Consider the following 16,952-nt stretch of genomic DNA (forward strand, 5'->3'; position numbering starts at 1 on the left):
AGTGGGCGTTTATACAAATGTTAACAGTTCATAGAATAAAGTGTGTTTTTTTGATTAAAATTGCCTAAGAACTCTGTTGCACAACACCTGAAATACAGGCTCTCGTGCTTATCCTAGCCAAAATCATTAAACAGTTATGTGTCTGGTGAACTTCATCATGTACTTTGGTGTTTTCTAAACGCTGGCCCATAACGCAACATAAAGTTGGTATACCACAAGGAGGGCATTTGTTTCAGAGCGGTTTACCTGGCGAGTCTCCGGGCCAAGACAAAGACTTCTTTTTGAGACACCTGAAGAGGTTGAGGACTTTATCAACAAAGATGGACTGAGGTCCAAATAAATGCGAGGTGTAGTGGTGTGGATATCTTTATTTGCAGTTTCTTGTCAACGCTGCGGGCTGAAGGGGTGCTGGGTTTCACTATATATGGTTCTTGATAATCGGTTGTTGAAGTGTTTTTTCTTCCGAATTGAAGGAATAATTACATGTTGTACAGTTGATGGATCTGAATCGTTTCCCTCCCCAGACAGTTAATTCGCATTTTGGACTTGATCTTGTGGCTTTTATTGTCCTGATGGGAACTAACTTGCGAGCAACGCATAATGTAGGCAAACAGGAGAGAGGTACTGGGGAGCGGCAATGTAAAACCAGGACTAATAGGTTTGGCGTGCTTAGGGTTTGAGTTGGGAGAGGGGAAGGAGTGACCAGAAACTTAGTAACTGGAACCACATCGACTGATCTTGGAAGGGGCCTTTCGCTGTGTTTTGCAACCCAGAAATATCTGGCTCTATCGACGATTGCAACAGTGCTTCAAACTTTCATGAAGTAGGTGGGAGGGAGGGGACAAGGGGAGATTCCTACGTCCACATGATTGGGAAGTCTCGTATTTCTCACATGTACACAAGACAATCTCTGTTTTGTTTGGTAAGTCTCTGGTCCTGGTAGTGAGAGAAGTAGGATATTTGGGAATAGTGATCTCTGATCACGCTCCACATTTGGTAGACATGGAGCTGGAGACAGGCCCCATTGATACTAGATGTGGCACTATTGGCTGAGAAGGGGTTCTGCGATCGCATGGCCGGGGCCATTGAGGAGTACATCAGGTTTACCAACAATGGATCTGTCTCTTCCTCTACACTGTGGGAGGCGTTTAAGCCGGCGATTAGAGGAGAGGAGATCTTATATAAAGCATACTTACATAGGGCAGTGAGGGAGCGATTAGTGGGAGAGATCCTGGAAACAGACGGCCGCTATCAGGAGGCTTCTCCTCCGGAGCTGTTTGCTTCCAGGAAGTGGCTCCAGGTGCTGTTTGACTTGCTATCCACTGGAAGGGCCGAGCAGCAGCACCGGCCCGAGGGGCGTGCGGTATGATCACCGGGAGATGGCGTGTCGTCAGTTGGTGCCCCAGCTGAGGCAACATGCGGTCTCCCGGGACCTAACGCAGGTCGAGAACTGGAAGGGTGGTTTAGTGACAGCACCGAGAGGTCAATGTGGCTTTTGAGGCCTTCGCCAGGATCTGGACAGGTCAGAGCCACTGGACAGAGTCTGAGATCTGATGGAGTTTCAGGATTTGTTGCTCCCCGAGATTAGAGGAGGAGGGTTGGGAGTAGCTGGCAGCCCCGCTAGCCCCAGATGAGGTGATGCGGGTGATTGGATTGATGCAGAAGAATAAAGCCCAGGGCACTGATGGGTATCCGGGTGAATTTTACAGGTAATTACATCTCCAGCTAGGACCAGCAACGGTAGATATGTCCAATGATGCTGTAGCTCGAGGTTACATGCCAGATATGCTGATACACGCCTCCCTCTCCCTTATTTTAGAGAACGATCAGGACACAACGGAGTGTGGTTCTTACAGGCCAATTTCACAGCTACATGCAGATGCCAACACGGGTGGAGAAGGTAGTCAAGAAGGCATATGGCATTCTTGCCTTCATTGGCCGGGGCATTGAGTGTAAAATTTGGCAAGTCATGTTGTAGCGGTATATAACCTCAGTTAGGCCACACTTGGAGTACAGTGTTCAATTCTGGTCGCCACACTACCAGAAAGATGTGGAGGCTGGAGAGAGTTTGCAGAAGAGATTTACAAGGATGTTGCCTGGTATGGAGGGCATTAGCTGTGAGGAGCGGTTGAATAATCTTTGTTTGTTCTCACTGGAACGACGGAAGTTGAGGGGCGACCTGATAGAGGTCTACAAAATTATGAGGGGTATAGACAGAGTGGATAGTCAGATACTTTTCCCCAGGGTAGAGGGTCAATTACTTGGGGGTCACAGGTTTAAGGTGCGAGGGGCAAGGTTTAGAGGAGATGTACGAGGCAGATTTTTTTACGCAGAGGGCAGTGGGTGCCTGGAACCCACTGCCGGAGGAGGTGGTGGATGCAGGGACGATAGTGACGTTTAAGGGGCATCTTGCCAAATACATGAATAGTATGGGAATAGAGGGATACGGGCCCCGGAAGTGTAGAAGATTTTAGTTTCGACGGGCAGCATTGTCAGCGCAGGCTTGGAGGGCCGAAGGTCCTGTTCCTGTGCTGTATTTTTCTTTGTTCTTACAGGCCCATTTCACAGCTAAATGTGGATGCCAAGATACTGGCTAAGTTACTTCCTTTGCGGTTGGAGCCATGTGTCCCAGATATAGCTTTAGGAGACTTGCCGGGATATGTGAAGGGTCGGCAGCTCTCCTCTAATATACACCGGATCCTGAATGCTGTCCTCTTGCCTTCTTTGGCTCCCAAGCAGTATGTGATTAAAGCTATGAATGCAGAGAAAGCATTCGACAGACTGGAGTGGAAGCAGCTCATTGAGGGACATGGAGGGGGGGGGGGGGGGGTTGGATTCGGGCAGAAAGGTGTGTAACTACTGGACACGAATCTCGTGGTGAACGTTCACACCAAGGCAACAAGATTGGGACACTTTCCTCTGAGCAGGGGTACAAGACAGTTATGTCCATTGTCAGTGCTCCGTTTGGCTCTGCCGATAGAACCTCTGGCACTGAGGGATTCTGAGGGATGGAGGGGGACTGATCAGCTTTACGATAATGGTCCTGCTCCTTATGTCACGGATCCGGTCTGCTCTCTAGAAGGGTTGATGAGGCTGCTGAGACTTTTGCTTCTTTTCGGGAGATAAATTAATCTGGGAAAAGTGAGTACTTCCTTGTTAGGCACCCAGAAGGGCGGCTAATCTGGGGGCATTGCACATCCGCCTGAGCAGAGGTAGTTTCCAGTGTCTGGGCATGCAGGTTTCGTATTATTAACATAGGTTTCATCAGTTAAACTTTCTAAGTTTGTGTGATAAGGTGAGACTTGATTTACAGAGATGGAGTAGCCTTCTGTTGTCCCTGATGGGCAGAGTTTAAAATAACCTTCTGCCGAGGTTACTATTTGTGTTCCCAATTTTTATTGTTAAATCGCTCTTTGATGGAGTGAACAACTTAGTGAATGCCTTTATATGGGCTGGCAGAGTGCAAAGAATTCACAGGGTGTACTTCCAGAGGGGCCTGCAGTGGGGTGGCCTAACACTACGTAATTTCCTCATATATTACTGGGTGGCCAAGGCGGAGAAGGTGTTCGGGTGCGACAGAGAGTCGGACATCATGTGTGGGAGGTTAGAGGCAAGTTCATGGAGAAGGTCGAGCCTTTCTGCCCCAGTAACGGCAACACTGTCACTCTGTATAACGGGATATACCTCAAACCCAGTGCTTATCTCCACCTTGAAGTAAATGGAGACAGCTCAGACAACATTACAACCCCAGTGCCATGTCACTGTCGGCTCCTTTGTTTCCGCCATCGTGTTTGGATCCGACTTTTAAGGCCTAGGAAGACGTTAACATGCTTCACAGGCCTGTTTATAGATGGATGTTTCGCCAGTTGGGAGGAGTTCTCGGCAATATTCCAACTATCAAGGTCACACCTAGTTCAATATTTTCAATTTCACAATTTAGTTCGTAGTCACATCCTTCCCTATTGGGGGAAATCTTACCTTAGCAAATACTGGGTGGGTGTGGGTAAGATTTTGAACATGTCTGAGCGGGCCATCTCACTGGAATCTTCGTGGCTTGATCAGGTGATGGTGAAATGGGAAAAGGTGCTGGGACCATCTGAGATCAGGTTGTGTGGAATGAGGCCCTCTGTTGGGGAAATTCCACCTCACCCTGCGCGGGGTTCTGAATCATCCAACTCAAGGTGGATTGAGAGCTGAGATGTTTTTTTCCTTGCTGTTTTAGTGGGAATAAAGATAGCAATTAAGGGTACTGTTTTCACTGAGTTGAGCAGGATTGTTTAAGGAGCGATTGTACGTTATTTTCAAGTGTGACGTTAAGTATATTTTAAATCTGTGTCAGTAATAAAGTTTGTTTTAATATCCCCATTTCTTTGTGTAATCATTCCTGGAGTGAGCTAACCCATTCCTCACAGTCTCACGAAATTAAAATTAAGTATTAGAGTTTCTGATCGGTGTCCGAGATTCTATTGGGCTCTGGTCTGGCATCGTTCAGATCGTGGTTTCTACATCTATCTTTGCTTTCAACTCGTGCATTGTATTCAGGCCTCTGCAGTCTCAGGCGAACAGAGGTATGTTGGAGAGAGAGTCAGCCCTCACAGTCACTGTCAGGGGAGCATTTGCTGGATGTTTTCGGACGAGAGTTAGTTGGATCTCCACTCAGCTGCCAGAATGAAAATTGAAACCACAGCTAAACCTTGGGACTCTGAAAAACATATCGTTGTGATCAGATACATCACTGTCTCATGTCATATGAGGAGCGGCTGAGGACTCTGGGTCTGTACTTGATGGAGTTTAAAAGGATCAGGCGGGTATCATTGAAATTGACAGAATACTGAGAGGCCTCGATAGGGTGAACGGAAGTGGTTGTTCCCACTAATCGGATGAACTAAAATCCAAGGGCACAGCCTCATACTGAAGGGATTAGGAGGAATTTCTTCTGCCAGTGGGTTGTGAATCTGTGGAACCCTTTGCCGCAGAAGGCTGTGGAGGCCAAATCACTGAGTGTGTTTAAGACAGAGATAGATTGGTTCTTGAATATTATGGGGATCCTGGCTGATGGGGACAAGGCAGGAGAATAGGGATGAGAAACATACCGGATTGAATTGGATGTGTTTCTTGTCGCATGTACCGATGTAGAGTGAAAAGTGATTTTCTGCGTGTCGCTCAACAGATGATTTAGTATATGAAAAAATAAACACAACTTAATAGGGAAACACAACGGACACTTTGTAAATACATAGACACAGATATCGGGAGAAGCATACAGGAGTGTAGTGTCAATCAGGTCAGTCCATAAGAGGGTTGTTTAGCTGTCTGGTAACAGCTGGGAAGAAGCTGCTTTGAAACTATTCGTCTGAGTTTTCAGACTTTTGTATCTCTTCTCCGATGGAAGAAGTTTGAAGTTAGTAATCCGGGCGGGAGGGGTCTTTGACTGTGCTGCCTGCTTTCCCAAGGCAGCGGGAGATCTAAATAGAGTCAATGGATGGGATGTGGGTTTGTGTGATGGACGAGGAGTTGTTCACGACGTTCTGAAGTTTCTTGCGGTCTTGGGCCGAGCAGTTGCCATAGCATGCTGTGGTGCAGCCTGATAGGATGCTTTTTATCGTGCGCGTATAAAAGTTGGTAAGAGTCAATGCGGACATGCCGAATTTCCTTAGGTTCCTGAGGAAGTATCAGCGCTATTGTGCTTTCTTGGTTGTAGCTCCGACGTGGTTGGCCTAGGAAATATATTTGCTGATGGACACACCGATGAATTTGAAGCTGTTATCCACCTCCACCTCGGTGCCGTTGATGCAGACAGGCATCTATTTTCCGACACCATTTTGCCAGAGATGTGGGACATTACTATGGAGTGTTCACTGCCGCGTGAACAGGATGAATGCGAGGATTGAAGGATGAGTAACTCCACATTTCACAGAAACACTAATATTCCTGTTCCTGCATCACTCAATCCCCCGCCGATACTTGTTTTAAAAATAATCCAAAACACCTTCTTCTTCCCGACACGTCGTGAGAGGCTTTCAGTGCTCATTACTGCTCCCTCTCCTATCTGTAACAAAATAAATTAAAGTGGGTCAAGTTATGACTTTGCAGCTTCACGTTCACCATCACGGAAGCGTGAACATTATTTTACCTCCAGCATCAAGTCTAAAAATATGTTATTTCCGAAGTCAGGAAAATGTATTTTATTTTTTGCTTGATGCCTCAAATGAATACGTACGTGAATGGGCGGCACAGCGGCTCAGCGGTTAGCACTACGACCTCGCACACATACACACAGACCCTGTCTGATTTTCCCCTCTCTCTCACACGCACAAACCCTGTCTGATATTCCCCTCTCTCACACACACACAAATCCTGTCTGATATTCCCCTCTCACACACACACAAACCCTGTCTGGTATTCTCCTCTCTCACACAAAAACCCTGTCTGATATTCCCCACTCTCACACACAAACCCTGTCTGATATTCCCCTCTCACACACACACAAACCCTGTCTGGTATTCTCCTCTCTCACACAAAAACCCTGTCTGATATTCCCCTCTCTCGCACACACACAAACCCTGTCTTATATTCCCATCTCTCTCACACACACAAACCCTGTCTGATATTCCCCTCTCTCGCACACACACAAACCCTGTCTGATATTCCCCTCCCTCTCAGACACACAAACCCTGTCTGATATTCCCCTCTCTCACACACAAACCGTGTCTGATATTCTCCTCTCTCGCACACACACAAACCCTATCTGATATTCGCCCTCTATCACAAAAACCCTGTCTGATGTTCCCCTCTCTCTCTCACACACAAACACTATCTGATATTCCTCTCTCACTCACACAAACCCTGCCTGATAATCCCCTCTCTCTCACACACAAACCCTGTCTGATATTCCTCTCTCTCACACACAAACACACAAATTCCTCGCACACTCGCAAACTCTGTCTGATATTCTCCTCTCTCACACACAAACCCTGTCTGATATTCCTCTCTCTCTCTCACACACAAACCCTGTCTGATATTCCTCGCACACTCGCAAACGCTGTCTGATATTCTCCTCTCTCACACACAGACCCTGTCTGATATTCTCCTCTCTCTCACATACAGACCATTTCTGATATTCCCATCTCCCTCACACACCAACACTGTCTAATATTCCCCTCTCTCACACACACAAACCCTGTCTGATATTCCCCTCTCACTCACAAACCCTGCCTGATATTCCCCTCTTTCTAACAGACGCACAAACCCTGTCTGATATTCCCCTCTCTCTTTCACACACAAACCCTGTCTGATATGCCTATCTCTCTCACACACAGACACTGTATGATATTCCCTTCTCTCTCACACACACACAACCACTGCCTGGTATTCCCCTCTCTCTCACACACAAACCCTGTCTGATATTCCTCTAACTCACACGCAAACCTGTGATATTCCCCTCTCTTTGTCACACACAAACCCTGTCTAATATCCCCCTCTCTCTTGCTGACACAAACGCTGTCTGATATTTCCCTCTCTCACACATAGGCTCTGTCTGTTATTCCCCTCTCTCAAACACACAAACCGAATCTGATATTTCTCTCTCACACACACCCAAACACTGAATGATATTCCCCTCTCTCTCACACAAACAGACCCTGTCAGATATTCGCCTCACACACACACGAACCCCGTCTGAAACTCCCCTTCCTGAGACACACAGAACCTGTCTCATTTTGCTCTCACTCGCACACACATACCCTGTCTGATATTGCCCTCTCTCACACACATACCCTGTCTGATATTTCCCTCTCACACACAAACCCTGTCTGATATTCCCCTCTCTCAGACACAAAATCTGCCTGATATTCCTCTCTCACACACAGAAACCCTTTCTAATATTCCTCTCTCTCATACACAAGCCCTGTCTGATATTCCCCTCTCTCTCACACACACAAACCCTGTCTGATATTCCCCTCTCTCACACTCACACACACAAACCCCATCTGATAATTTTCTCCCTCACACACATACCCTGTCTGATATTCCCCACTCTCACACACAAACCCTGTCTGATATTCCCCTCTCGCACACACACAAAAACTCTGTCAGGTATTCCCCTCTCTCACACAAACACAATACGAGTGAATCGTATTGGCTGATGACTGACATCTGTAATGCTGGGGACTACTGGAGGAGACGGAAATGTAAAATGAAATGAAAATCGCTTATTGCCACGAGTAGGCTTCAATGAAGTTACTGTGAAAAGCCCCTAGTCGTCACATTCCGGCGGCTGTCGGGGCGGCTGGTATGGGAATCGAACCATGCTGCTGGCCTGCTTGGTCTGCTGTAAAAGCCAGCGATTTAGCCCAGTGATGTAAACCAACCCAAAATGGATCATCCACTTTGGAAGATTCTTGCGAATGCCTCAGCCTTGTATTTTGCACATGTGTGCTGGGTTCCTCCATCATTGAGGTTGGGGATATTTGTGGAGCCTCCTCCTCCGATCAGTTTTTACAGAATTTACAGTGCAGAAGGAGGCCATTCGGCCCATCGAGTCTGCACCGGCTCTTGGAAAGAGCACCCTACCCAAGGTCAACACCTCCCCCTATCCCAATAACCCAGTAACACCACCCAACACTAAGGGCAATTTTGGACACTCAGGGCAATTTATCATGGCCAATCCACCTAACCTGCATATCTTTGGACTGTGGAAGGAAACCGGAGCACCCGGAGGAAACCCACGCACACACGGGGAGGATGTGCAGACTCCGCACAGACAGTGACCCAAGCCGGAATCGAACCTGGGACCCTGGAGCTGTGAAGCCATTGTGCTATCCACAATGCTACCGTGCTGCCCTCAACTGCAAAATTCTGTCTCATTCTGGACACGACTTGAGGAATAAAGCGTGTGTTTTAGAAATAGTTGTTTAATAGTCCACGACCATTCACAGCTGGATGTCGCAGGACGGCAGAGTTTAGATCTAATACGTTGGTTGTGGAATCGTTTAGCTGTGTCTATTACTTACTGCTTATGCTCTGTGGCACACAATTAGACTTGCATTGTAACTTCACCAGGTTCACACCTCATTTTTCGGTGTGCCTGATGTTGTTCCTGGCATGCTCTCCTGCGCTCTTCATTGAGTCAGGGTTGATACCCTGAATTGGAGGTAATGGTAGAGTGGGGGATATGCCGCACTATGAGGTTGCAGATTGCAGTTGAATAGAATTCTGCTGCTGCTAATGGCCCTCAGCATTCATGGATGCATTGTGACACACCCTTACAAACTTACAACTCCACGAAGAACAGGGGGAGCAGATTCGAAGGGCCGAATGGCCTCCTCCTGCTTCTATTTTCTATGTATGTTTCTATGTTTAAAGAGTTGGAATGTGGAAACTATGTTGCTCTGATCTGAACATAGTTGAGGCAGATTGAAAATTCGGTCTCATTCTGGACACGACTTGAGGAATAAAGCGTGGGTTTTAGAAATAGTGCAGAATGTTGATGAAATAAATTTCCCGTGGAGCTGATCTTCTGTTACCGTGGAGGGATTGGAGAAACTGGAATTGGGCAACTTGGAGAAGAGAAAGTTGAGGAGAAATTTGAGTGTTCAGAATAGTACCGGAGTTTAACGGTACAGAGAGATATTCACAAAGGCAGACGTGTCGAGAACAAAAGGACACAGGGTTAATGTGATTGGCCATAGAATCAACGGCTGAATGAGAGACACACAGTTTAACAGGGCACATGGTTAGTATCTGAAATGTGCAGTCGGAGACTGTGGTGAAGCCAGATTCTCATCAGAAGCAAATTGAATAAGTAACAGGAGAGGCGGTTTGCAGAACAATGACGAGGAGACGGGGAATTGCGATTAGCTGAGTTGATCTTGCAGGGAACCCCCGCTGTACAGACACCCCAAATGGCCAACTGCAGATTTACAAACATTCTGTGATATTTTCGTTCAATTAATTATTGAATCGAATTGCCCCAGCTAAATAGAACAGCCATATTCCAGAGTACAGAGTATCTGAAGGAACACTCTGACATTAATTATTTAATTTGTGAATGGTCAGTCAGAGTGAATGTCATCTCTGAAACGATATGAGATCAAGGAACATTTCTACCCCTGTTTAACACAGCTTCCAATTATAATTTATGATTTAATGTAATCATACTTGAGCAGTTTATGAGGTAGGTTGTTGTTTAATTAAGTCTTAGAGCCTCGCCTATTCACAACTGGGAATTAACGCAGGTGTTGTAATTAGTCTAAAGTTGAAAAAAAAACGATTTGAACAATATTGAAACGTCACTATCTCCTTGGAGATACACAAATGTATAAAGTTAGTGTTTTGGGAAAGTACCACCTCGCATCTTACTTCAGAGGCACTGTCTGCTGGATCAAGGAACGGATTCACTTCACACATAAAATGCATCAACCAACTGATTGGATCATGAAAATATTCTATATGATTCTTGCCATAGTTGGTGTTCCTGGTAAGTGATTAAAGCCCATAATGCACAATAAATCTATGCATGAGCTTGTTTGTGGTATTATCGTGTGAATGATCGTGTTCAATTTGATCAAATTATTATTGTCATACACTCGCCGTTACAGTAAGGTATATCTCTATGGTTTCCTGAATAATTTCTGCAATTATATACTGCATACATTTTCGAGCTCAAAGGCTCTCTGTGTTCTAAAGTGATTTCAGTCAGCACAATGTGGTATCCTGTTGAATCAAACCTCAAACCTGGAAACTTCATCTTACCAAGTTTGACCATTGACGTACATTATGCAGAATGTGACTGTCTAACTGGAGCAGAAGACCTGACCCTAGCGACCATGCATTAGTATTTGTCAATATAAAATTGCACCAAGTGTGGGTTGTTAACTGGAGTCAACACTCAACTGCAGAGATATGCGGTTCTTAAACATTCTGTCACTCTAGAATTGTATTCAATGTGGGGAATCATCTTAATCTTACTCCAAGTAATGACAGCACTTTATGGCTGTGATTAATCTCCTTTCCCAAGGCTGTTCCTGAGAATCATTTGGTTGTTAATTTTTGCTTGGCGGGGGTAAAGTGGTAATCCGCGTTTTGGAAGGTAATGGTTGAGTTTGAATAGCCTCTTACCACAATATATTGATGTTAAATTCCATGCAGCCTATGCTCAGAAAGGGAGAATTACTGTCAATAATTTCTATTCTATTCTGTCTTCTTCATCCTTCAGTTAACGGAATGGCAATCGTAATCCTGTCCCGCGGAAACAGTGGCCTCTCCACCTGCACCACTCAATACCTGGTGGCAATGGCAACGGCGGATCTCCTGGTCATTATAACTGAGGTTATTACCAGGCGAATCAATGTTAGTTATTTCCAGTTAACTTTCCTGTGGATCACCTCTGTGTGCAAGGTTCAATATGTTCTTAACCGTGCAGCCCTAGACTGTTCTGTCTGGTTCACCGTCGCTTTCACATTTGATCGATTTGTTGCCATTTGTTGGCAGAAGCTGAAATGTAAATATTGTACCAAGAAAACTGCGGAGGTGGTTCTAGCAACAACTGGTAGTTTGCTCTGTTTAAAAAGCATTCCAATGTACTTTCGATTTGAACCTGCGAAGATCATTGACAATGTACCAATGCGCTGTGTCAATAAGCCAAGCTATTTTACTGACCCGAGATGGATTGGATTCAGAATGTTTGAAAAGGCTTTATCCCCACTTATACCATTCGGGTTAATTCTGTTGTTTAACGCTCTGACAGTCAGACACATTTTAGTGACCAGTCGAGTCCGTAAGGCACTGAGGGGCCAGAGCAAGGGAGAGAATCAGAGTGACCCAGAGATGGAGAGCAGAAGGAAGTCTATTGTTCTACTCTTCAGTATATCCGGCAGCTTCATACTTCTGTGGTCGGTGTACCTTTTATGTTTTTTTGGTGCTGCAGATGGGTTAGATGATGATTCTTATTATACCTTCGGAAGAATTGGAAATACGCTGCGGAATTTAAGTTGCTGCACAAACACATTTATTTATGTGGTGACTCAGTCCCAATTCAGAGACCAGTTGAAAAGCGCGGTGAAATATCCAGTAACATCAATTATTAATTTGATTAATAAACGATAATATTGAAAGCAGCTGAATGATCCAATCTACAGAGCAGGAGGGGACCACCGGAGGAAGAAAAAGAAAGGGCCTGGAGGATTCAAAACCTCAAACAGCTAATAACACAGGCAGGGAGATGGCCCATCGATATATTTATAGATACATTTTACACATTTAGTAATGCATATTGGTGAAAAAAGAGAAATTTTGAAGAATCCCGTTCGCTGTGGTCAGATTTCACAAGATTACCAGGTGAAGTTGAATGCCACGTTATTTTAAGAGAGGAGAGTTCTGATTGGTCAGCAAGTGGACATTGAGCTTTTATTCACCTCCGTAACGTCACCTGATACCCTTCCTGTGTCAGCCCAGCAGCTTCACAAACCCTCGTCCATTCCATTGTTTTCTCCAGACACGAGGATGCCAATGGAATTCTGTCCGCGCTCCCACGTTCTACCCTCCGTAAACTCGCCATCAGCAAAATCTATGACTTACCTCATCTTGAGTCGAATTCACCAATCATTACCTCAGCTCACTGACTACTTATTTTCAGACCATAAGACCAAAAGACTTAGGAGCTGAATTAGGCAACTCGGCACAGCGAGTCCGCTCCGCCATTCAATCATGGCTGCCATTTTTCTCATCCCCACTGCAATGCACTGCTCACATTTGTCCTCCCCCTCCGGGAAGAACCTGCTCATTCTGGTTCTGGTCAGCTGTGCTCTGTTCGCACCACTTTGCGCTGCATTAGGCTGATTCTTGTGCAGGATGGGGTTGGCGTTGTCCCTTCGCTTCAGAGTCCCACCCCGCTTCTGTCCCCTGTTCGTCCTCCCATTTCCGTCCGGTACAGTCCAGTGGTGTTTGGGCTCTGTCCAGAACCTTTCCATACATTTTCCAACAGAGTCTCCTTTCTTTACTGTGTGTATTCATCAGGTCCCCTCGTAATCTCGTCTCTGGGACCCCGGGGTATCCAACTGGCCCTTTGCGGAGGAAGTGCTTTCTTTGTAGATGTTTCATTTCCTGTTCAGTCAGCAATTCCCACTCCTCCGTCAGTTCGTCCAGTGCCACTAGTCTGTGCCCTACATAATAGTCCCAAACTGTCAATGTGCCGCCGTCCTATCTCCATTTCCTGAAGGAGGTGTCTAGCATGGCCGGCGGAGGGGAGGGGGATGTGATTTCCGCAGATTGGTGCCGTGTGGACATCCTTGTCAGCATGATGTGCTACCTTCATTGGGCCCACGTTTTCAGTGTGGTCGCCACCACTGGGCTTGATCTGTTTTTAGGGTAATGGGAGTGCCCAAAGCCCGGAGGATCATCCCCTTGCAGGAGGCTTCCTCCATCCACACCCACTATGAGTTGAGTTCGTTTACCCATCCCCTCAGTGGTTCCGCTGTTGCTGCCCAGTGGTGGCCCTGCAGGTTTGGTAATGCCAAGCCACATGCTATTTTCCGCTTTGCAGTGCCGGTTTGGGAACTCTCGGGATCACCCCCCCCCCCCCCCACATACACACATAGGCGCCAAGATTAAACTGTCTAAGTTTGGAAACAAGCCTTGGGGATGAATCATGGTGTGGATCAAAACAGGAAGAGGAACCTCGGCAGCACGTTGGTCTTGATGGTCTGCACTCTCCCCGCCAGGGAGATTGGGAGTGGGTACCACCTCTGTAGGTACTTTATGATTTCCTCCACCAGGCTGGTCAGGTTCCAATCTCTGGCTACCTGGATATCCAGCTATCGGAATCTGTTCTGTGCTGTTTTGAAGGGGAGCACATACAGCTCAGTCCCTCCCCCATTTCAGCTCACTGGGAATGCCTCACTTTTGCCCAGGTTGAGTTTGTACCCTGAGAAGGTTCCGAACTCTTTCTGGATCTGCATGGCTGCTTTCAGTCCCTCCTGTGGCTTTGAGACGTACAGGAGCAGGTCATCCGCTTAGGGTGAAACCCTATGCTGTCTGACTCCCCTTTGGATGCCTTTCCAGCTTTCCGCATCCCACAAGGCTATCGCCAGGGATTCGATTGCTAGCGCGAACAAGAACGGGGACAACGGACATTCCTGCCTTGTGCCTCTTTGTAGCTGGAAGTATTCAGAGCTTGTGGTGTTGGTTCGAACGTTGTATAAGGGTCTCACCGAGGTGGTGAAACCCAGTAGCCTAAACCGTTCCAGTACCGCGAGGAGTTACTTCCATTCGACTCTGTCGAAGGCCTTCTCTGCATCCAGAGAACCGATCGCCCCTGGTGTTCTCTCCCTGAAGAGGTAGGTGGGGCATCATTATTACGTTCTACAGCCGCCTCAGGTTCGCAGTGAGTTGCTTTCCCTTGACAAAGCCCGTTTGGTCCTCTGCGCCCATCTCTGGTACGCAGCTTTCCAGCCTTTTGGCCAATGTCTTGACGAGTATTGTCACGTCTACATTTAGCAATGTAATGGGTCTATATGATCCTCATTCCGTCCTGTCTTTATCCTTTTTGTGGAGATGCCGGCGTTGGACTGGGGTGAGCACAGTAAGAAGTCTTACAAAACCAGGATAAAGTCCAACAGGTTTGTTTCAAACACGAGCTTTCGGAGCACTGCTCCTTCCTCTATTCACCTGACGGTCCCCCGTGTTAGACGGAGTTGGTGCACTGCTTTCCCGGTGGATAGAAGGTTAAAGTCCATTTGTCGCCTTTTCATCTCCTGCAGCAGCTCTATGGTCGGGGCCTCGGAGTACTTTCTGTCGACCTCGAAGATGGAGTCGACCAGCTGTTGCCTGGCCGCCCTCTCTTCCCTATCTCTGCTTGCCATGGTAGGCTATTATCTCTCCTCTAATTACGACGCTTAGTGCCTCCCAGAATGTGGATGGTGAGGCCTCCCCGTTCTGGTTGTTAATAACATAATTGCCCATGGCCCGCGATGTTTTCTGGCAGAAGGCATTGTCGGCCAGGAGGTCCGTGTCCAGCCTCTATGTGGGGCGCTGGGCACATCCATGTAATGTGGAGCGTGGTCGGAGATGACGATCGCGGAGTATATCGCTCCTTTAATTACTTGAAGCACCGAGTTTCCAACTGCAAATGAGTCGATGCGGGTATATATCTTGTGTACCTGCGAAAAGAACGAGTGTTGGAACCTCCATAAGTCCACCGAACCCATCTGCTCCATGAATATTCCCAACTTCCTAGCCATGCCTGTCTTTCTCCCCGTTCTGGTGTTTGATCGATTCGCCAGTGGGTCCTGTATAGTTAATGACGCCCCCCCCCCCCCCCACCCCCCCCCCGCCCCCCCCCCACCCCCCCATAATCAGTCGGTGTGTGTCGTTGTTGGGGATTTCCGCCATGGTCTTTTTTATAAATTCTGTGTTGTCGCAGTTGGGAGTGTACACATTTACCAGTACCACCGGTCTCCTGCCAGGATACCGCTGACCATGATGTACCATCCCAATGGGTACGTAACCATCTTGGTCTCCATATACATCGCCCTCTTGCAGACCAGTACGGCTACTCCCCTAGCCCACCTCCCGTAGCACGAATGGTACATCTGTCCCACCCAGCCCTTCCTTACCAGCAGTCGGTCCTTCTCCCTCATGTGTGCCTCCTGTAGGTAGATTATGTCGGCCTTCAGGCTTCTCAGGTGGGCGAAGACTGTGGATCTTTTCTCCGGGACATTAAGTCCCATTACCTTCCAGATAACAACCCTGTTGGGGGGGGGGGGATCCTGCAGGATCAAACGTACTTACCTGGTGGACGTGTCCCTGCATTCCGGGGTCTCCCGTTGCCCAGGGGGTACCCAACACGGCCTCTAGTTACGTGTCTGCCACGTGGGTGTGCCCGTGCACTCCGAGGTCTCCCATTGCCCAGGGGCCCACCCTGGTGGCAGCTTGCAACGCCATCTTGGTTCCTCGCTCTGCTCCATGCCCGTCGAGTCCTGTGTCTGTCCCGTTGCCGACCCTTATCTGTCTTTTTGTTCCCTTTCTGCTCTGTGCATCCCCCCGTCTTTGTTCCCCCCTTCCTTACCCCCCCCGGCCCCCATCACTCTGCCACCCCCCCCCCCCCCCCCACAGTGTTCTTTTCCCTTCTGTCCTCTCCACCCCCCCTTTGGTCAGGCGCTCCCTCTCCCCTGAGAGATGCCCGCGGCTTCCCTTACTGCCTGCCTTCCCGTGCAAACCCTCCTCGCTAGTCAGGTGGCTCCCCTCGCAGTGCTGGTCTCGACCTGGCCCTGTTTTACCTACCCCTCTCCACCCCCTATCCCTCCCACTTGCCTGCTTCCCCTATTCTCGCTCCCCTTTCCTGTTTCCCATCTGCAAACTGAGAAAGGGGACGAACAGGAAAACGAGTCAGCAGTACCGCGCAAAAACATCATCCATGTTACAATCTTTTTTTCCGCTCCGTCCCCATTTTTCCCCAGTCCTGGAATCGGCGCATCTTTGCAATTATCGCCCTTGGTTGCTCCCCAGTATTGGGGTTAGGTCGGAGCGACCTGTGTGCCCTGTCCCTCTCTGGGGGATTTGGAAAGCCTTCCCTCCCAATTAGATTGCCCAGTCGGGTCCCTCCACTCAAACTCCTCTGGCAAAGGAGCCATCTTCTTCATCTCGGTCTCCAAAGCCACCATCCTGTCGCTGTGGTCCGTTGATGCCTTCCTCTGGTCCAGGAGCGTGTTCTCCTGGGCCACCACCTTCCGTCCCAGGTCCTCTATCTTCTGCTGAAGGGTGGCTATCGCTTCCGTCACCATCTTCTTCATCACCACCTGGAACTCCGTCATGTTCGCTTCCTTCATAGCGGTCAGTTCCTTCTTCAAAACGTTACTCCTGTGTTGCTGCCTGCTCTTCTCCGCCGTTCAGGTCGCCGATCTTTCCTAATCCACCTAACCTGCACATCTTTGGGCTGTGGGAGGAAACCGGAGCAC

General features: G+C 47.8%; 1 protein-coding gene across 1 annotated transcript; it reads left to right on the forward strand.

The window, feature by feature from the left end:
* Positions 1–11,223: 11,223 nt before the first annotated feature.
* On the forward strand, positions 11,224–12,105 carry LOC119968019 (probable G-protein coupled receptor 139). Its single transcript, XM_038801121.1, has one exon. It carries the CDS (start codon positions 11,224–11,226, stop codon positions 12,103–12,105), a length of 882 nt encoding a protein of 293 aa, XP_038657049.1.
* Positions 12,106–16,952: the final 4,847 nt, after the last annotated feature.

Source organism: Scyliorhinus canicula, chromosome 6 (genome assembly GCF_902713615.1).
Source record: "Scyliorhinus canicula chromosome 6, sScyCan1.1, whole genome shotgun sequence".
NCBI classification, from domain to species: Eukaryota; Metazoa; Chordata; class Chondrichthyes; order Carcharhiniformes; family Scyliorhinidae; genus Scyliorhinus; species Scyliorhinus canicula.

Excerpts from the sequence above, each read along its gene's own strand:
- LOC119968019 (XM_038801121.1), top strand. The coding sequence starts at position 11,224 with ATGGCAATCGTAATCCTGTCCCGCGGAAACAGTGGCCTCTCCACCTGC.